The sequence below is a fragment of the Xiphophorus couchianus genome, chromosome 24, assembly GCF_001444195.1.
Source record: "Xiphophorus couchianus chromosome 24, X_couchianus-1.0, whole genome shotgun sequence".
In the NCBI taxonomy this organism is placed as follows: domain Eukaryota; kingdom Metazoa; phylum Chordata; class Actinopteri; order Cyprinodontiformes; family Poeciliidae; genus Xiphophorus; species Xiphophorus couchianus.
Window position 1 is genome coordinate 18,970,444 of NC_040251.1, and position 20,479 is coordinate 18,990,922.

Genomic DNA, 20,479 nt, shown 5'->3' on the forward strand with positions numbered 1-20,479 from the left:
TAAACAGGATGTGGAGGTAAAGTTTGACCTCAAGGAGGTAAAGCTTGACCTCAAGGCAGCTGTCACAGGTCCAAGGCCTGGCCTGATGACCTTTAACCTCCTGTTAAAGCTGCTAATTAAAGGCTAAATTACAGCTGCTAAAGAAATTTAACCCAGAACATGAGAAGGAAGGAAAAACTCGTCACTCTAGGATAATTCCACATCCTAAACAAATCAACATATTTACACACAGATCCAACGTTTCAAAGACCAAATATGGCCGACATCCTGTCATCCTGGTGGAGATCTCAGCCAATCAGAGACTGACTAGCATCTTCTAACAAAACAAACGCAGAAACATTAGTTTAAAAACAACAACTTCAGCTGGAGCCGGCCCGTTTAACAGAACTTTGGGTTTGGTTCTGATGCAACCGGCCCGTTTAACAGAACGTTGGGTTTGGTTCTGATGTAGCCGGCCCGTTTAACAGAACGTTGGGTTTGGTTCTGATGTAGCCGGCCCGTTTAACAGAACGTTGGGTTTGGTTCTGATGCAGCCGGCCCGTTTAACAGAACGTTGGGTTTGGTTCTGATGTAGCCGGCCCGTTTAACAGAACGTTGGGTTTGGTTCTGATGTAGCCGGCCCGTTTAACAGAACGTTGGGTTTGGTTCTGATGTAGCCGGCCCGTTTAACAGAACGTTGGGTTTGGTTCTGATGCAGCCGGCCCGTTTAACAGAACGTTGGGTTTGGTTCTGATGCAGCCGGCCCGTTTAACGGAGCATTTCGTGGTTCTGCTCCTCTCCAGGGATGATCCAGCTCCAGATGAAACTTGAGGAATCTGTGTTAGTGTGAATATTGAACTCATGATCTCATGTTGAATCTGGTTTCACCTGGGACCAAACGGGCTTTGGGTTCTGGATGGTTCTGTTGACTCAGAACCTCTCTGCCAGTGGGTCAGTGTTTCCTGACTGTCAGTCTTCATGTCCCTCAGTCAGTGGGCGGGGCTTATGAAGTCTTTAACACAAACCCCTCCCAATGGGCGGAGCTTACAGAATATGTGCCATTGGCTCCTCCCAGTGGGCGGAGTCTGTGCTGTTCAATCATCCTCACAGACTCAGTTTCTGCTCCTCATCCTCACCAGAACCGTCCTGCTGCTGCTGCTGGGTGAGTACGCTGAGGTTCTGCTCAGACTGATCTGAACCCGGGTTCTGGTTCTGTCTGAGCCCGGGTTCTCTCTGGTTTTGGTTCTGTCTGTAGGAGAGACTCTGAGCTGCGCCGAGGTGAAGATGAAGCGCTCCCTGGTGATCTGCCTGCTGGTCTGCTCCTCTCTGGTTGGACTCGGTACGTCTGGTTCTAATGGCTGGTCAGGTGATTCGGTTCCGACGCCTCAGCAGAACCTACTGGGTCTGAAGGTCTGATGTGTTTGAATCATCTACTCGACGCAGTCTGACCACTAGGGGGCAGCACCTCAGAGTCTGAGTCCTGGTTCTGACCTCTGGTTCTGTTCAGATCTGTTAGGGAACAGGTTCAGTTCTCCAGACTGGTTCATATTGAAGCTGATAGGAACCATCAGAACCTCCCAGGTCAGAGCAGGAGGTTTCTGGGTCTTTCTCCAAGAATTCTTTGGGTCCCTGGAACGTCCGGGTCCATTTAGAAACATCCAGAATCTATATGTGAATTTCCTGGAACTTTCTGACACATTTGTAGGATGTTCAGATAAACTTTACAGGAATCCTGAAGGAACATTGAAGGAACATTGAAGGAACCTTGGAGGAACCTTGGAGGAACCTTCAAGTTGGGCCATAGAAACATTTAGAACAACTGAACCTTTTAGAACCAGGAACAAACTGTAGAGGAACAAAATGATGTTAACAGTTAATGTTTATGTAGTTTGGCTGGTTTTGTTCTGAGTCAGTTTGACCTTGAAAGTCAGGAAGAAACTCAGATTTGCTGGATGTGGAAATGACTGTTGCTCAACATCCATCCAGTCAAATCCTGGAAGGTCCCAGATGGACATTCTGGGAATAAGACGAGCCAAGAGATCCGCTCTGTCAGCCAGAGAACCAACTGGACTGGTTGAGAACTCTGCATGTGGACAGATTGAGTAGAAATTCGTCCTGCTCTCTGGGAGACCTGAGGGTTGCAGTGATATGTGAGAACATTGTGTAATGCAGAACCCGGCAGCATCGGCCCAAATGAAGCAGACGCCAGCGGAGTCCAGTGGGATGACTTGCTTTGTATTTAGCCACGTTTCAGAACTTTCTGGGAATTTCCCAGGAACTTTCGAAAGAGTTCAGGAAGTTTTCAGGTGAAAGTCATGACCTGTCAGAACCTGAGCTGAGGTTGACCCCCCATGGAGAACTGGACCCCAGGTGACGTCCAGGTGTGCTGCTGTGCTTTCAGGGTCCGCCATCCGCTGCTACAGCTGTAAGGACTACACCGCCAGCTGCACCAAGCAGCGAGACTGTAGCTACGACGACGCCTGCCTCACGCTCGTCGAGAGAGGTACGTACCGTCCACCGGTCCCTCTGGACCTCAGGTGTCGCTCTGGATCTCTCACCTGGCTGTCTGCTGTTCTGCAGGTGGGATGACCTACAGGAAGTGTCTGAAGTACACGGAGTGTGAGCGGAGCCGCCTGGCCCAGATGTTCCCCCAGGTACCAGGTCCACCGTCCAGACGCCAACCAGTTTACCCTCTGACCAGTTTGGTTCTGGAATCTGGTCCAGGTTCTGGCTCGGTCCCTGAAGCTTTTCAGACCAAAAAGGTTCTGCTGGAGAACCAAACTGGTACCAGAACATGAAGGAACTTGCTGAGTCAGCAGAAGGGAGAAAATGCTAAAACCTTCACTAGCTGGTCCAGCTGGTTCTGGTTCTGGATGTGGAACAGAGTAAACAGCTCTAATAAACAAAAGATTATTTTATTGTTCAGATTTTTCTTTTTTGCCAGAAACTCTCTCTAGCGCCTCCTGTGGTCACAGCCTGTAATTACACACTACAATGTTTCAGAATAGTTTAATTATGAATTAGATTAATAATAAAACTGAACGATTATTGGTGAACTGAAGGACAAACTGAAAAAGTCAGAGCTTTAAAAAATTAGAGAACTATAAAAAAAGAAAAGATTATTTTATTATTATTAATATAATTATTGCCAGGAACTCTCTACCGCCCTCCTGTGGTCACAGCCTGTAATTACACACAGAAATCCTTCAGATTATTTAACGACCCAGAAAAACTTCCAGAACCACCATGGAGACCCTCTGGTTCTGGTTCCTGTTGAGGTTTTCCGATACCATGGAAACCACATGGAAACCAGTTGGGTCCTCTGGTAGGTTCCTGCTGACTGCGTACCCTGACCTCTGACCTCTGGCCCTGTCCATTCCTCCCAGGTGTCCAGCTTCACCTTCAGGTGCTGCAACTCCGACCTGTGTAACTCCGCCCCCTCGTCTGCAGCGGGCTCTGTGATTGGCCTGCTGGCCTCCGTGCTGGTCATGTGGTGGTGTGTCCACTGAGCGCTCCGCGGCGCCCCCTGCAGTCAGCTTGTGTAACAGCCTCATCGACGTGTCAGTGTGGATCTAACCATCGCTAACAGGAGGATACAGCGCCCCCTGCAGGTGCAGGCTGAGCCAGGCGGCGCCGCAGCGCCCCCTGGAGTCAGAGTTGATCAGACTGATGAGTCGACAGGAAGCTGATGGAGGATGAACTGATCGCATTAATCAATAATCACATCTGTATTGATCTGCTTAACTCCACTCTAACTATGTAGAAATGTTTGTTTCCAGGAAGTTCTGGAGGTTCTGGTTCTGTAACTGATGTCGTCACTGACCTGAAAACAGCTTCAAACCAATAAAAGAGTCAAAAGAAACTTTGTTCTGTTGTTTCTGCTGTTCCTGGTGAGAAAACAGCTGCAGCGCCCTCTGCAGGCCGAGGACAGACAGTGATCTGCTCAGCAGCTGAACTTGTATTTTTATCTTTAGTTCTGTTTCCTCTCGGAACCAGATATTCACACATTTCACCATCTTCCTTTTTATCAGTCATAAACCAATCAGAAACAGATGGCCGCCATTTGCAAGTCAAACATTAGCAGCGATCAGGAGGATTATTCATCACTTCTAACTGTCACAGATTAAATTAATTTAGTTAGACTGCTAAATACTAAATAACTACTTACTTAGTAAGTATGGAAGCTAAGTATTTATCAACACTAATGAAGTTTCATACTTAGCTCTGCAGTTTTATATACACTGCTCAAAAAAATAAAGGGAACACTTAAACAACACAATATAACTCCAAGTAAATCAAACTTCTGTGAAATCAAACTGTCCACTTAGGAAGCAACACTGATTGTCAATCAATTTCACCTGCTGTTGTGCAAATGGAATAGACAACAGGTGGAAATTATTAGCAATTAGCAAGACACACTCAATAAAGGAGTGGTTCTGCAGTTGGGACCACAGACCACTTCTCAGTACCTATGCTGTCTGGCTGATGTTTTGGTCAGTTTTGAATGTTGGTGGTGCTTTCACACTCGTGGTGGCATGAGACGGACTCCACAACCCACACAAGTGGCTCAGGTAGTGCAGCTCATCCAGGATGGCACATCAATGCGAGCTGTGGTAAGAAGGTTTGCTGTGTCTGTCAGCGTAGTGTCCAGAGGCTGGAGGCGCTACCAGGAGACAGGCCAGTACACCAGGAGACGTGGAGGAGGCCGTAGGAGGGCAACAACCCAGCAGCAGGACCGCTACCTCCGCCTTTGTGCAAGAAGGAACAGGAGGAGCACTGCCAGAGCCCTGTAAAATGACCTCCAGCAGGCCACAAATGTGCATGTGTCTGCACAAACGGTTAGAAACCGACTCCATGAGGATGGTATGAGGGCCCGACGTCCACAGATGGGGGTTGTGCTCACAGCCCAACACCGTGCAGGACGCTTGGCATTTGCCAGAGAACACCAGGATTGGCAAATTCGCCACTGGCGCCTTGTGCTCTTCACAGATGAAAGCAGGTTCACACTGAGCACATGTGACAGACGTGACAGAGTCTGGAGACGCCGTGGAGAGCGGTCTGCTGCCTGCAACATCCTTCAGCATGACCGGTTTGGCAGTGGGTCAGTAATGGTGTGGGGTGGCATTTCTTTGGAGGGTCGCACAGCCCTCCATGTGCTCACCAGAGGTAGCCTGACTGCCATTAGGTACCGAGATGAGATCCTCAGACCCCTTGTGAGACCATATGCTGGTGCGGTTGGCCCTGGGTTCCTCCTAATGCAGGACAATGCTAGACCTCATGTGGTTGGAGTGTGTCAGCAGTTCCTGCAAGATGAAGGCATTGAAGCTATGGACTGGCCAGCCTGTTCCCCAGACCTGAATCCGATTGAGCACATCTGGGGCATCATGTCTCGCTCCATCCACCAACGTCACGTTGCACCACAGACTGTCCAGGAGTTGGCGGATGCTTTAGTCCAGGTCTGGGAGGAGATCCCTCAGGAGACCATCCGCCACCTCATCAGGAGCATGCCCAGGCGTTGTAGGGAGGTCATACAGGCACATGGAGGCCACACACAATACTGAGCCTCATTTTGACTTGTTTTAAGGATATTACATTAAAGTTGGATCAGTGTGTAGTGTTATTTCACTTTAATTTTGTGTGTGGCTCCAAATCCAGGCCTCCATTGGTTAATAAATTTGATTTCCATTGATGATTTTTGTGTGATTTTGTTGTCAGCACATTCAACTTTGTACAGAACAAAGTATTCAATGAGAATATTTCTTTCATTCAGATCTAGGATGTGTTATTTGAGTGTTCCCTTTATGTTTTTGAGCAGTGTATTTTCATATATAAAAATTTTAAAATATATATTTATTCAGGTTCAAAATATTTTTACAGGGAAATGATCCCTCAGTCGGTCTTACTGTGAAAAATTATTATGATTCTTTTATAAATATAAAGATGGATTTATAGTCCATATGTTTTATGTAAACACTGCTCCTCTGTAACCCGACGTTGCTCTGGGAACGCCCAGTAAATCTAGCCTTGTCTTCCGGGTATCTGACGTCACAAACCGGAAGTTGACTGTTTTAGGAAAGCGTTGATTCCTTGTCCCGTTTAAAGATGAAGGTTCTGTTCTGAGCGGTTCTGCCTCCGGTACCGTATCTGTGCAGCTGCCGCCGCTACACCTACGCAGCACAGAGACTGGACCGGAACCAGCGATCAGAACCGAGTCCTAAACGGCTCACTTTATCGCTATGCTTTTACTTTGAAAAGAACAACCGGATGCTTCCGCAGCGCTCCATCTAGCTGGATGCGGGGAGAGCGGACGGAATGGATCTGTGATCGGAACCGAGTGGCGCATCGGAACCATCTTCAGTGACGTCAGCATGGCTGTAAAGGTAAGCGCTCACGCGAATCAGGACCCCGATCTGGACCCGGACCGAGCGGTACCGGAAGTCCAGTAGAAGGTTCGGACGGGAACACAGCCGGGCTCAGCTGGAGCTGGAGCTGCGCGTGGAGGTCAGGTGGGATCATGAGATGGGTCACCTGTGCGCGAGCGGCTTAGCTGGACGTACTACGGGTGACACCTGTGGAGATCAAAGACAGGGCGGCCAGGGGGCGGGGCTTCCAGGTGGGCAGAAGGCGGAAGTCAGGTAGCAGCGGGACGGTGGTTCTGTTTTACCAGTACCGGTCCAGGTTCCACCGACCGGAACCAGAACTCATTCCTCCGTCCATCATGAGCTTTCATGTGTCAGTGGGTCACCATGGCAACCGCATTTAATTGACAGGATATAAACAGACTGGGTCAGAACCGGAACCAGTTGGTTTAATCATCATGTAACTGCAGCTTTATTTTCTGAAGAAACACACAGCTGGACTCTGTAGAACCAGACCAGAACCGGACCAGAACCAGACCAGAAATAGACCAGAACCGGACCAGAACCATAACAGAACCAGACCATAACAGAACCAAACCAGAGCCAGAACAGAGCCAGACCAGAACCAGACCAGAACCTGACCAGAACCATAACAGAACCGAACCAGAGTCAGAACAGAGCCAGAAAGAACCAGAACAGAGCCAGACCAGAACCGGACCAGAACCAGACCAGAACCTGACCAGAAACACGTGACATTCAGTTTTATTTCCAACGGTCCAATCTGAGCCCGGTTCTGGTCTCTGTTCTGTTTCAGGCTCTGGTTCTGTACAACTTCACAGCGGAACCCGGGAACAATGAGCTGTCGGTCCGAGAGGGAGAGACGGTGACCATCGTGGACCAGGTAGTCCCAGTTCTCCCAGTCCTCCCAGTCCTCTCTCATTGCTAACTGGTCTCTGCTGTGCAGACTGTGGGCGGAGGCTGGATCACTGCTCAGAACGCCGGCGGTCGGACCGGGCTGGTACCTGAGGGGTATCTACAGGTGAGTCAGGAGGAAGGTCACTAACTCCTCCTCCTCCTCCTCATCTTCATCAGAACCGCTTCCTTCCTGCAGATCGGTGGTGGAGGAGGCGGAGACTCCTGGTCGGGGGGCGGGGCTTACCAGCAGTCTCCAGCAGGGGGCGACGACGACGACGGCGAGTGGGACGACGACTGGGACGACCAGTCGGTTAGCAGTTACCATGGAAACGGCAACATGGAGGAGGAGGCGGGGACTTTGGGGCGGAGCACCCATGTACACACCGTCAAGATCTCCCTCAACAAGTAATCAGTCCTTCACCCGGGTCAGGAACCAGAACCGCAAAAGTAACCGCTGGTTCAGGGTCCAGTACCTGGTCCTGCTCCCAGTACAAACCAGTATAACATCTCTGAAGGTAGCAGATTAAAAGGAGATCCCAATTTGGTTCCCAGTAAAATCTAGTTCCCAGTATAACCCAGTAGCTTTCCCAGTATAACCCAGTAGCGTTCCCAGTATAACCCAGTGAAGTTCCCAGTATAACCCAGTGAAGTTCCCAGTATAACCCAGTAGCGTTCCCAGTATAACCCAATGAAGTTCCCATTTTAACCCAGTGAAGTTCCCAGTATAACCCAGTAGTGTTCCCAGTATAACCCAGTGAAGTTCCCAGTATAACCCAGTGAAGTTCCCAGTATAACCCAGTGAAGTTCCCAGTATAACCCAATGAAGTTCCCATTTTAACCCAGTGAAGTTCCCAGTATAACCCAGTAGCGTTCCCAGTATAACCCAGTGAAGTTCCCTGTATAACCCAGTGAAGTTCCCTGTATAACCCAGTGAAGTTCCCTGTATAACCCAGTAGCGTTCCCAGTATAACCCAGTAGCGTTCCCAGTATAACCCAGTGAAGTTCCCAGTATAACCCAGTAGCGTTCCCAGTATAACCCAGTGAAGTTCCCTGTATAACCCAGTGAAGTTCCCTGTATAACCCAGTAGCGTTCCCAGTATAACCCAGTGAAGTTCCCAGTATAACCCAGTGAAGTTCCCAGTATAACCCAGTAGCGTTCCCAGTATAACCCAGTGAAGTTCCCAGTATAACCCAGTGAAGTTCCCTGTATAACCCAGTGAAGTTCCCTGTATAACCCAGTAGCGTTCCCAGTATAACCCAGTAGCGTTCCCAGTATAACCCAGTGAAGTTCCCAGTATAACCCAGTAGCGTTCCCAGTATAACCCAGTGAAGTTCCCAGTATAACCCAGTAGCGTTCCCAGTGTAACCCAGTAGTGTCCCCAGTATAACCCAGTGAAGTTCCCAGTATAACCCAGTGAAGTTCCCAGTATAACCCAGTAGCGTTCCCAGTATAACCCAGTAGCGTTCCCAGTATAACCCAGTGAAGTTCCCAGTATAACCCAGTAGCGTTCCCAGTATAACCCAGTGAAGTTCCCAGTATAACCCAGTAGTGTCCCCAGTATAACCCAGTGAAGTTCCCAGTATAACCCAGTAGCGTTCCCAGTATAACCCAGTAGCGTTCCCAGTATAACCCAGTGAAGTTCCCAGTATAACCCAGTAGCGTTCCCAGTGTAACCCAGTAGTGTCCCCAGTATAACCCAGTAGCGTTCCCAGTATAACCCAGTGAAGTTCCCAGTATAACCCAGTAGCGTTCCCAGTATAACCCAGTGAAGTTCCCAGTATAACCCAGTGAAGTTCCCAGTATAACCCAGTGAAGTTCCCAGTATAACCCAGTAGCGTTCCCAGTATAACCCAGTGAAGTTCCCAGTATAACCCAGTAGCGTTCCCAGTGTAACCCAGTAGTGTCCCCAGTATAACCCAGTAGCGTTCCCAGTATAACCCAGTGAAGTTCCCAGTATAACCCAGTATAACCCAGTGAAGTTCCCAGTATAACCCAGTGAAGTTCCCAGTATAACCCAGTGAAGTTCCCAGTATAACCCAGTAGCGTTCCCAGTATAACCCAGTGAAGTTCCCAGTATAACCCAGTAGCGTTCCCAGTATAACCCAGTAGCATTCCCAGTATAACCCAGTGAAGTTCCCAGTATAACCCAGTAGCGTTCCCAGTATAACCCAGTAGCGTTCCCAGTATAACCCAGTGAAGTTCCCAGTATAACCCAGTAGCGTTCCCAGTATAACCCAGTGAAGTTCCCTGTATAACCCAGTGAAGTTCCCTGTATAACCCAGTAGCGTTCCCAGTATAACCCAGTGAAGTTCCCAGTATAACCCAGTGAAGTTCCCAGTATAACCCAGTAGCGTTCCCAGTATAACCCAATGAAGTTCCCATTTTAACCCAGTGAAGTTCCCAGTATAACCCAGTAGCATTCCCAGTATAACCCAGTGAAGTTCCCAGTATAACCCAGTAGCGTTCCCAGTATAACCCAGTAGCGTTCCCAGTATAACCCAGTGAAGTTCCCAGTATAACCCAGTGAAGTTCCCAGTATAACCCAGTAGCGTTCCCAGTATAACCCAATGAAGTTCCCATTTTAACCCAGTGAAGTTCCCAGTATAACCCAGTAGCGTTCCCAGTATAACCCAGTGAAGTTCCCAGTATAACCCAGTAGCGTTCCCAGTATAACCCAGTGAAGTTCCCAGTATAACCCAGTAGCGTTCCCAGTATAACCCAGTGAAGTTCCCTGTATAACCCAGTAGCGTTCCCAGTATAACCCAGTAGCGTTCCCAGTATAACCCAGTGAAGTTCCCAGTATAACCCAGTAGCGTTCCCAGTATAACCCAGTGAAGTTCCCAGTATAACCCAGTAGCGTTCCCAGTATAACCCAGTAGCGTTCCCATTTTAACCCAGTGAAGTTCCCAGTATAACCCAGTAGCGTTCCCAGTATAACCCAGTGAAGTTCCCAGTATAACCCAGTAGCGTTCCCAGTGTAACCCAGTAGTGTCCCCAGTATAAACCAGTAGCGTTCCCAGTATAACCCACTGAAGTTCCCAGTATAACCCAGTAGTGTTCCCAGTATAACCCAGTGAAGTTCCCAGTATAACCCAGTAGCGTTCCCAGTGTAACCCAGTAGTGTCCCCAGTATAACCCAGTGAAGTTCCCAGTATAACCCAGTGAAGTTCCCAGTATAACCCAGTAGCGTTCCCAGTATAACCCAGTAGCGTTCCCAGTATAACCCAGTGAAGTTCCCAGTATAACCCAGTAGCGTTCCCAGTATAACCCAGTGAAGTTCCCAGTATAACCCAGTAGTGTCCCCAGTATAACCCAGTGAAGTTCCCAGTATAACCCAGTAGCGTTCCCAGTATAACCCAGTAGCGTTCCCAGTATAACCCAGTGAAGTTCCCAGTATAACCCAGTAGCGTTCCCAGTGTAACCCAGTAGTGTCCCCAGTATAACCCAGTAGCGTTCCCAGTATAACCCAGTGAAGTTCCCAGTATAACCCAGTAGCGTTCCCAGTATAACCCAGTGAAGTTCCCAGTATAACCCAGTGAAGTTCCCAGTATAACCCAGTGAAGTTCCCAGTATAACCCAGTAGCGTTCCCAGTATAACCCAGTGAAGTTCCCAGTATAACCCAGTAGCGTTCCCAGTGTAACCCAGTAGTGTCCCCAGTATAACCCAGTAGCGTTCCCAGTATAACCCAGTGAAGTTCCCAGTATAACCCAGTATAACCCAGTGAAGTTCCCAGTATAACCCAGTGAAGTTCCCAGTATAACACAGTGAAGTTCCCAGTATAACCCAGTAGCGTTCCCAGTATAACCCAGTGAAGTTCCCAGTATAACCCAGTAGCGTTCCCAGTATAACCCAGTAGCATTCCCAGTATAACCCAGTGAAGTTCCCAGTATAACCCAGTAGCGTTCCCAGTATAACCCAGTAGCGTTCCCAGTATAACCCAGTGAAGTTCCCAGTATAACCCAGTAGCGTTCCCAGTATAACCCAGTGAAGTTCCCTGTATAACCCAGTGAAGTTCCCTGTATAACCCAGTAGCGTTCCCAGTATAACCCAGTGAAGTTCCCAGTATAACCCAGTGAAGTTCCCACTATAACCCAGTAGCGTTCCCAGTATAACCCAATGAAGTTCCCATTTTAACCCAGTGAAGTTCCCAGTATAACCCAGTAGCATTCCCAGTATAACCCAGTGAAGTTCCCAGTATAACCCAGTAGCGTTCCCAGTATAACCCAGTAGCGTTCCCAGTATAACCCAGTGAAGTTCCCAGTATAACCCAGTGAAGTTCCCAGTATAACCCAGTAGCGTTCCCAGTATAACCCAATGAAGTTCCCATTTTAACCCAGTGAAGTTCCCAGTATAACCCAGTAGCGTTCCCAGTATAACCCAGTGAAGTTCCCAGTATAACCCAGTAGCGTTCCCAGTATAACCCAGTGAAGTTCCCAGTATAACCCAGTAGCGTTCCCAGTATAACCCAGTGAAGTTCCCTGTATAACCCAGTAGCGTTCCCAGTATAACCCAGTAGCGTTCCCAGTATAACCCAGTGAAGTTCCCAGTATAACCCAGTAGCGTTCCCAGTATAACCCAGTGAAGTTCCCAGTATAACCCAGTAGCGTTCCCAGTATAACCCAGTGAAGTTCCCAGTATAACCCAGTATAACCCAGTGAAGTTCCCAGTATAACCCAGTGAAGTTCCCAGTATAACCCAGTGAAGTTCCCAGTATAACCCAGTAGCGTTCCCAGTATAACCCAGTGAAGTTCCCAGTATAACCCAGTAGCGTTCCCAGTATAACCCAGTGAAGTTCCCTGTATAACCCAGTGAAGTTCCCTGTATAACCCAGTAGCATTCCCAGTATAACCCAGTGAAGTTCCCAGTATAACCCAGTAGCGTTCCCAGTATAACCCAGTAGCGTTCCCAGTATAACCCAGTGAAGTTCCCAGTATAACCCAGTAGCGTTCCCAGTATAACCCAGTGAAGTTCCCTGTATAACCCAGTGAAGTTCCCTGTATAACCCAGTAGCGTTCCCAGTATAACCCAGTGAAGTTCCCAGTATAACACAGTGAAGTTCCCAGTATAACCCAGTAGCGTTCCCAGTATAACCCAATGAAGTTCCCATTTTAACCCAGTGAAGTTCCCAGTATAACCCAGTAGCATTCCCAGTATAACCCAGTGAAGTTCCCAGTATAACCCAGTAGCGTTCCCAGTATAACCCAGTAGCGTTCCCAGTATAACCCAGTGAAGTTCCCAGTATAACCCAGTGAAGTTCCCAGTATAACCCAGTAGCGTTCCCAGTATAACCCAATGAAGTTCCCATTTTAACCCAGTGAAGTTCCCAGTATAACCCAGTAGCGTTCCCAGTATAACCCAGTGAAGTTCCCAGTATAACCCAGTAGCGTTCCCAGTATAACCCAGTGAAGTTCCCAGTATAACCCAGTAGCGTTCCCAGTATAACCCAGTGAAGTTCCCTGTATAACCCAGTAGCGTTCCCAGTATAACCCAGTAGCGTTCCCAGTATAACCCAGTGAAGTTCCCAGTATAACCCAGTAGCGTTCCCAGTATAACCCAGTGAAGTTCCCAGTATAACCCAGTAGCGTTCCCAGTATAACCCAGTAGCGTTCCCATTTTAACCCAGTGAAGTTCCCAGTATAACCCAGTAGCGTTCCCAGTATAACCCAGTGAAGTTCCCAGTATAACCCAGTAGCGTTCCCAGTGTAACCCAGTAGTGTCCCCAGTATAAACCAGTAGCGTTCCCAGTATAACCCAGTGAAGTTCCCAGTATAACCCAGTGAAGTTCCCAGTATAACCCAGTAGCGTTCCCAGTGTAACCCAGTAGTGTCCCCAGTATAACCCAGTGAAGTTCCCAGTATAACCCAGTGAAGTTCCCAGTATAACCCAGTAGCGTTCCCAGTATAACCCAGTAGCGTTCCCAGTATAACCCAGTGAAGTTCCCAGTATAACCCAGTAGCGTTCCCAGTATAACCCAGTGAAGTTCCCAGTATAACCCAGTAGTGTCCCCAGTATAACCCAGTGAAGTTCCCAGTATAACCCAGTAGCGTTCCCAGTATAACCCAGTAGCGTTCCCAGTATAACCCAGTGAAGTTCCCAGTATAACCCAGTAGCGTTCCCAGTGTAACCCAGTAGTGTCCCCAGTATAACCCAGTAGCGTTCCCAGTATAACCCAGTGAAGTTCCCAGTATAACCCAGTAGCGTTCCCAGTATAACCCAGTGAAGTTCCCAGTATAACCCAGTGAAGTTCCCAGTATAACCCAGTAGCGTTCCCAGTGTAACCCAGTAGTGTCCCCAGTATAACCCAGTAGCGTTCCCAGTATAACCCAGTAGCGTTCCCAGTATAACCCAGTGAAGTTCCCAGTATAACCCAGTAGCGTTCCCAGTGTAACCCAGTAGTGTCCCCAGTATAACCCAGTAGCGTTCCCAGTATAACCCAGTGAAGTTCCCAGTATAACCCAGTAGCGTTCCCAGTATAACCCAGTAGCGTTCCCAGTATAACCCAGTGAAGTTCCCAGTATAACCCAGTGAAGTTCCCAGTATAACCCAGTGAAGTTCCCAGTATAACCCAGTAGTGTGTCCTCAGGTTCCCGTTCTCCAAAGGGCCGAACCCAGAAGTCTTCCTATTGGCCAGCCCTCCTGCCACCAGCAGAGAAAGCCTTCCTGTTTATGTGAGTCTTGCCTGTGATTGGTCGCTGAGTTAGGGCGGGCCTGTGCTGTGCGCTGTGATTGGCTCCCGGTTTCTGTCCAATCAGGTGGGAGAGGTGGGGTCAGTGTGGCTCTACCCGGCGACTCCTCTGGACTGTGTCATCGCCGACCCGAAGAGAGAGTCCAAACTGTACGGCCTGAAGAGCTTCATAGAGTACCAGATCACCCCCAACGTGAGGCGCTCTGCTCTGCCGTAGTATACTGATACACACCATGTAGTACTCCAGTACTGTCTGTAGTAGTATGTAGTACTTTGTGTTGCACTATAGCAGTCTATAGTAAAGGTACTTTCTGGTGAATTCAGCTATAAACAAAAGCTGAACACAGACTGGATTCACTGTAGTCTATAGAGGTGAATAGTATAGTAACTATACACTAGTACTGTGTAGTACTGTGTAGTAGTACTGTGTAGTAGTGTGTAGTAGTCCTCACCACAGTGCGCCCCCTGCAGACCACCAACAGAACTGTCAATCATCGCTACAAGCATTTTGATTGGCTGTACGAGCGTCTCCTGGAGAAGTTTGGATCCTTGCTGCTGATCCCCTCCCTTCCTGACAAACAGGTGACAGGTGAGCGGTCGCCATAGCAACCCGCTCAGTTTTACCGGTTGAGTCTGTCTGAGTGTCGCCGGGTCTCTCAGGTCGGTTCGACGAAGACTTCATCAGGATCAGGATGGAGCGCCTGCAGGCCTGGATGACCAGGATGTGTCGCCACCCGGTGGTCTCCCAGAGCGAAGTCTTCCAGCTCTTCCTTACCTACAAGGACGAGCGGGTAGGTGAAGCTCCGCCCCCTGCAGGTGAGCTCTGGCTCCAGGTGCTGATTGCTGTTCTGATGCTTCAGGACTGGAAGTCTGGGAAGAGAAGGGCGGAGAAAGACGAGACGGTGGGTCCGATGATGTTCAGCCTGGTTCAGCCTGAAGCTGCAGAGCTCGACGTGGCCCAGGTGTAAGTCACCTGTCGTACCTCACAGGTGTGGGTCGTTATGGTAACATTTTGTTTCATGGAGTGTTTTTGTGCAGGGAACAGAAATGTGAGCTCTACAGTCGGTTCACCAAGTCCATGGACGATGGAGTCAGAGAGCTGCTGACCGTCGGACAGACACACTGGAAACGCTGCACTGGACGTCAGTTCGGGTCCAATCCGGGTTCATGGGACCAACATGGAGTCTGCCTCATGTCTGCTTTATGTTCGCCGCCATTTCCTACCAGCTGATTTTCTTCTTCTCTGGTTTTTGTGCTGCAGCTCTGCCTAAAGAGTACGAGCGGATCGGCCGGGCCTTTGGGAACCTGTCCACTGTTTTCAACAGCAGCAGGTATCCAGGTGAGGTCACTCTCAGGTAGAGAAGGGACACCGCGGTGCCTTCAGGGACACTGGGACATCTGAGTTTGAGAAATGTTTGTGCTGCAGGAGAGGAAACGCTGACAAACGCTTTGACAGCAGCTGGGAAAACGTATGAGGAGATCGCTCAGATAGTCGCCCAGCAGGTAAAACACACACACACACACACAAATCAAGCAGGTAAAACACTCGTTAACATCATGTTGTGTTTTCAGCCTCAGAAGGATCTGCATTTCCTCCTGGAGACCAACAGCGAATATAAAGGCCTGCTGGGATGCTTCCCTGAAATCATCGCTGTCCACAAGGTTCTGTCCTACACACCTGGTTCTGATTGGTTCTGATGGATTCTGATTGGTTCTGATGGTTCTGATTGGTTCTGATTGATTCAGCAGGTTCTGCTGTTTCTCCTTCCATTTATTAAGGCTTTTATTTTGGAGTTTCCAGGTTATTCAGTGTAAATGTGTGTGAGCCAGGCAGTGGGCGGGGCCTAACGGGGGCGTGGCCTCACCTGTGTGCAGGCTGCGGTGGACAAGGTGAAGGAGGCGGAGCGTCTGGTCTCCACAGGAAGGATCAGCAGCGGCGACAGGAAGCTGATGACCCAGCGCGTCAGCAGCATGAGCTACGCCCTGCAGGGTAACCGGACCGCCAGCAGAACCGCCCACTGAGCGCGCTCACAACCAAACATGTCACTTCCTGTCTCCTGCAGCTGAGATGAACCATTTCCATAGCAACAGGATCTACGACTACAACCGCGTGCTGCAGTTCTACCTGGAGCAGCAGGTGGCCTTCTACCAGCAGGTAAGCTGGGGTCAGAGGTCAGGGGTCAGGACAGGAGAGCTGACCTGTGACATCACCGCCTGTGTGCTCTCTGATTGGACAGATAGCAGACAAGCTGAGGGAAGCGTTGAGTCACTTCACCACCCTGTGAGGACGGCCCGGTGATGTCATCGCCCGTTACTGTCTTAACCAATTAAAAGCCTTTAAACCGTTTTAACAAAATAAAAGCCTTTACGCTGTTACTGAGGGGTGTGATGGGAAAAATGTACATTGTACCTTTAAATACAACTACCAGTTTATATTTTGATTTATTTAAATGCTTTTTCACTCCTGTTACTGATGATTTGTCTGAAACGATGAATAAAGTTTCTACCTCGTCACTCAGTTCAGTTTCTCATTTATAGACGGAAAAACTCACTTTGTTACCGAAACCCTCCAGCAGGGGGCGACACTCTGAAACCAGAACATTAATTTATTTAATTAATCCACTAATTAATGCATCCAAAGCAGTTGTTATAAAATAACAACCAATTGTGTAAAAGAACAAACAACAAAAATAATAAAAATTAAAAATATTCGGTACAAATTAAAACATAAATTTATGATAAAACACAGTGGAAATAACATGAGTGGGTAATTTTTAGTTAGTACATGTAACAACTAAATTATACAAAATATTTTAAAATCCAAACACAGAAATAGAGACATTTACAAAACTAGATATTTGTTGTTAAATATTATTATTATTCTGTTATTTTTCTGCAGTATTTCTGCGGCTGTTTTTTTTTTTTTCCTCCTCGTCCCGCAGCGGAACCGTCTCTCTCTCCTCCCGAACCCTGTGGGAGGTTCTTCCTCTAAAGTTGAGAGCGCACCGGGACTCCTCACTCTGCAACCGTCTCTGGACTCTGTCGGACCCGCTCTGGACCGAGCCGAACCCTGCTGTCTGAGCTGTAAGTACCCAACATAACCTCCGCTGTAACTGACGCAAACTGCCCCGTTTTTAACTTCGCTCGACCGGATCGGAACCGAGCCGCCACCTGCTGCAGGGGAACACCTGCAGGTCTGATGAGAAATTCTGAAGGAGCTGTGCGGTTCTGATCAGACCCACAGATACTGCACGGTTCTGTCTGGGATCGGACCATCTGACCCGAATTAAAGCTGAGGTTCGGTTTGATGTTCATCAGATAAAATTTTCTGTTTTATGGACCTGTAGAGGTAGAAACGGTCCAGAGGAGCTGAAATGGACCGAGTTCTAAATGGAGTCTGGTTCTGTCTGTGACTAAATGAAGGGGCTTTAGACCCCCTGACTTCTGCTTTATGGTGGTGCGTTCAGGGACCAGCTGATCCGGTTCTGGAGGTCCAGTTGTCCTGACCCAGTTTCTTTAGACTGCTGGTACCATCCGGACCTCTACAGAACTCGCTCCATTAAGCTCCATAGAAGAAGGACGCTGGTTCTGACCCGAACTTTTAATCCTCACTAGAACTTTGAATTGGACCCTGCTGAGACAGCAGGACAGAACCAGCTGAACCAGAACCAGAGAAGACAGAACCACTCTGTTTAGATGGTTTTGACCTTTGACCTGGGCCACCATCAGAGCTTTTCTTCTTCTCCTCTGATTCCTGCGGTTCCTTTCAGCCTCTAATTGGCTGCAATAAAGCTTTTATTGTGAAGGTCCTGACCTTCAGCCTGAGGCGTCCTGCTGGGTTTGGACCTTCATCACACTCAGCTTTTGTTCTTCATCCTCCTCATCCTCAGGTCAGCCGGTGGACAGTCTGAGGGGCTCAACCTGAGGCCCGCGGGCCGACAGACCCACATCATTGATACGCATTGATTGCTTTATTACCGTTTTATCAGCTGTCTGTTTCCATGGTAACCTGATCTCCAACACTGATCCAACACAAAGCCAGAACCAGAACCTGAACCTTGAAATAGACTCTAGAATCCAGCGGGTCCAAAGCGTTAGCAGCACAGTCACATTAGAAGCCTGGTAGCAGGTTCTGAACAACCTGGAACCGGGTCAGGGTTCCGGTCCAACACAGGTGGAGAGCCGGACAATGATCCAGACGGGATAAGTTTGGAAATGTTTCTCAGAACCAGCAGAACCAGAGACAGGACGTGATTATCTAGAGTAGAACCTGAGTTCAAGGTTCTGGTCCAGGTCCAGGTCCAGACTCTGATTCTGGTCCAGGTCCAGGTCCAGGCTCTGGTTCTGACGGGCCTCCCTGTGTCTTGCAGCCGGACCCGGCCCGCCATGAGCCTGAGCAGCAGTGACCTCTCTGAGCTGGTGGACCAGTGGGAGGAGCTGAACTTGACCTCCAACCTGTCTCGGGTGGAGGCCATGATGTGTTCAGGCGCCGTCAGCCACGCCGCGCTCCTCCTCTGCCTCTCCATCCTCTACATCTTCATCTTCCTGGGGGGCGTGGCCTCCAACGTCCTGGTGTTCTGGGTGAGCCTGCGGCCCGACCGGGCCCGGTGCGGGTCCCGGCTGTACGTGGTGAACCTGGCGGCGGCGGACCTGGGCGTGGTTCTGACCCTGCCCGTCTGGGTCGCCTCTCTGCTACAGGGCGGACTCTGGCCGTTCGGAGAGGTCGTCTGTAAGGTCACCCATCTGGTGTTCAGCCTCAACCTGTTCAGCAGCATCTTCTTCCTCACCTGTATGAGCGTCGACAGCTACCTGTCCGCCACGCTGCTCTCTGGCGCCCTCGGCTGGAGGAGGAAGACGCTGCGGCGGTTGATCTGCGCGTCGCTCTGGCTGCTGGCGTTGGCGGCGTCCGTTCCCGACACCTACTTCCTGCAGGCCGTAAGGTCCCCCCACCGCGACGGCGCCGTGTGTCGACCCGTGTACCCGCCGGAGAACCCCCGGGACTGGATGGTGGGAGTCCAGCTCAGCTTCTTGGTGCTCGGCTTCGCCGTCCCGTTCCCCATCATCGCCGTCTTCTACCTGCTCCTGGTAGCCGCCATCCCTCCCAGCTCGGACCCGGAGCGCAGGATCAGCCGGCGCATCGTCCTCTCCTACATCCTGGTGTTTCTGGTGTGCTGGCTGCCGTTCCATGCCGTCCTGTTGCTGGACACTCTGACACTGATGAACGTCCTGCCCTTCACCTGCCGGATGGAGAGCTTCCTGGACGTGGCGCTGCACCTGACGCAGTGCTTCTCCTTGGTGCACTGCTGCGTCAACCCCATCCTCTACAACCTCTGGCACAGAAGCTACAGGGAGCAGCTGATGAAGGCCTTCGTCTTCAGGTACTCCTCCAGAACCGGGCTGGTCAGGCTCATCGACACCTCAGAGACAGAGAACTCTGCAGTCCTGGTGGACCGCAGCGGTCCAGTCTGAGGTAAACTGAAGGACGGTTTGCTAAAGACTTGTTCAGAAGTGCAACACTGGAGCAGGTTCAGATGTCAGATGGACCACGTGGGTCAGAGGTCAATGGTCTGTCAGGAAACTCTGAGGGTCTGAAGTGGAGAAAACGGTGTTACCTTCATCAGAGACGTTTCAGACGAAGACCGCACGGTTCTACAAAGACTTTCCAGAACTTCTTCTGTCCGGGTTGCAGATCCGTTTGGTGCTGTGAAACTGTTAATGTTCAGTTATGATCAGTTAATTTCTTCTTTTATGAATCCATAATAAAGCAGACAGATCTGCTGTACCGTCAACAACTTTGGCTTCATTATCGTTATTATTTAAGTATTTTTTTTAAATATTTAGTTTCAAGCTAATCAGCTTGAAACTAAATATTTCATTTCCGTCTAAAGTTGACCAAATATTTAGTTTGAAGCAAATTATCTGGTTAACCAAACACTTAGTTTCAAACTGATTAGCTTAAAACTAAATGTTTACATTCAAACTAAAGCCAACTAAATATTTACAGTACTTTCAAACTAATTATCTTGCTAATAAAAATGTTCTTAGCTTAATATTTAGCTTGCTAACTAAATATAGCTTGAAGCTCAATAGCTTTAGAATTCAATGTTTTCTTTTGAAGATAATTTGTCAACTAAATATTTAGTTGGAAGCAAACTAGCTTGACGCTTAATATATAACTTGCTAATTATATATTCAGCTTGAAACTGTGACATTTATAAATATAAACTTTATAAACTTTATGACTTTGAAAACTGAACATTCATTTTGTTCTTTATTGAGGCTAAAGAACCAAAATTATTGACATTAACTGCCCTCCGTAGCTGAGAGAGATGAACCTGGGCCTTGTTTTACCTGAGCCATGGTGCCAGGTACTGCAGGGTGTGGTGGGCTTGAACCCCCCTACACAGACAGGACGGTTACCACGGCAACCAGAAACACCTCATCAGGCACCAGGTCTGTCTCCATAAGCTGATGTGATGTCAGGGTGAGACTGAGCTCTGTGGTTAATTATGGGGCCTCGTTTCACTACGTATCCGTGG

General features: G+C 49.0%; 3 protein-coding genes across 4 annotated transcripts; all 3 read left to right on the forward strand.

Annotated features, from left to right (window-relative positions):
* The first annotated feature begins 1,025 nt into the window (after positions 1 to 1,025).
* LOC114140645 (CD59 glycoprotein) lies at positions 1,026 to 3,841 on the forward strand. The gene is made up of 5 exons (XM_028010766.1): positions 1,026 to 1,141; positions 1,235 to 1,318; positions 2,381 to 2,482; positions 2,560 to 2,633; positions 3,366 to 3,841. Exons 1-5 carry the CDS (start codon positions 1,033 to 1,035, stop codon positions 3,486 to 3,488), a joined length of 492 nt encoding a protein of 163 aa, XP_027866567.1. The 5' UTR covers positions 1,026 to 1,032; the 3' UTR covers positions 3,489 to 3,841.
* A 2,186-nt stretch (positions 3,842 to 6,027) lies between these two features.
* On the forward strand, positions 6,028 to 16,454 carry LOC114140571 (sorting nexin-9-like). The gene is made up of 16 exons (XM_028010646.1): positions 6,028 to 6,359; positions 7,153 to 7,239; positions 7,303 to 7,377; positions 7,450 to 7,658; positions 13,839 to 13,923; positions 14,008 to 14,133; positions 14,412 to 14,529; positions 14,601 to 14,731; positions 14,801 to 14,904; positions 14,979 to 15,082; positions 15,202 to 15,279; positions 15,367 to 15,443; positions 15,513 to 15,602; positions 15,816 to 15,930; positions 16,004 to 16,095; positions 16,178 to 16,454. Exons 1-16 carry the CDS (start codon positions 6,348 to 6,350, stop codon positions 16,223 to 16,225), a joined length of 1,551 nt encoding a protein of 516 aa, XP_027866447.1. The 5' UTR covers positions 6,028 to 6,347; the 3' UTR covers positions 16,226 to 16,454.
* A 118-nt stretch (positions 16,455 to 16,572) lies between these two features.
* On the forward strand, positions 16,573 to 19,732 carry LOC114140602 (atypical chemokine receptor 3-like). Of its 2 annotated transcripts, XM_028010695.1 has the most exons (3): positions 16,573 to 17,024; positions 18,311 to 18,521; positions 18,639 to 19,732. In XM_028010695.1, the coding sequence occupies exons 2-3, from the start codon at positions 18,327 to 18,329 to the stop codon at positions 19,407 to 19,409; spliced, it is 966 nt and encodes a 321-aa protein (XP_027866496.1). In that variant the 5' UTR covers positions 16,573 to 17,024; positions 18,311 to 18,326; the 3' UTR covers positions 19,410 to 19,732. The 2 variants fall into 2 exon arrangements, with proteins under 2 accessions (XP_027866496.1, XP_027866495.1); XM_028010694.1 differs by having other exon boundaries at positions 18,311 to 19,732.
* Positions 19,733 to 20,479: the final 747 nt, after the last annotated feature.

Bases quoted from the DNA above. Each gene is read 5' to 3' on its own strand.
- LOC114140645 (XM_028010766.1), top strand. From the start codon at position 1,033: ATGTGCCATTGGCTCCTCCCAGTGGGCGGAGTCTGTGCTGTTCAATCA. The intron at 1,319-2,380 runs GTACGTCTGGTT...CTGTGCTTTCAG, and splicing joins CTCCTCTCTGGTTGGACTCG to GGTCCGCCATCCGCTGCTAC. The intron at 2,634-3,365 runs GTACCAGGTCCA...CATTCCTCCCAG, and splicing joins TGGCCCAGATGTTCCCCCAG to GTGTCCAGCTTCACCTTCAG.
- LOC114140571 (XM_028010646.1), top strand. The intron at 14,530-14,600 runs GTGAGCGGTCGC...CGGGTCTCTCAG, and splicing joins TCCTGACAAACAGGTGACAG to GTCGGTTCGACGAAGACTTC. The intron at 16,096-16,177 runs GTAAGCTGGGGT...CTGATTGGACAG, and splicing joins AGGTGGCCTTCTACCAGCAG to ATAGCAGACAAGCTGAGGGA.
- LOC114140602 (XM_028010694.1), top strand. From the start codon at position 18,327: ATGAGCCTGAGCAGCAGTGACCTCTCTGAGCTGGTGGACCAGTGGGAG.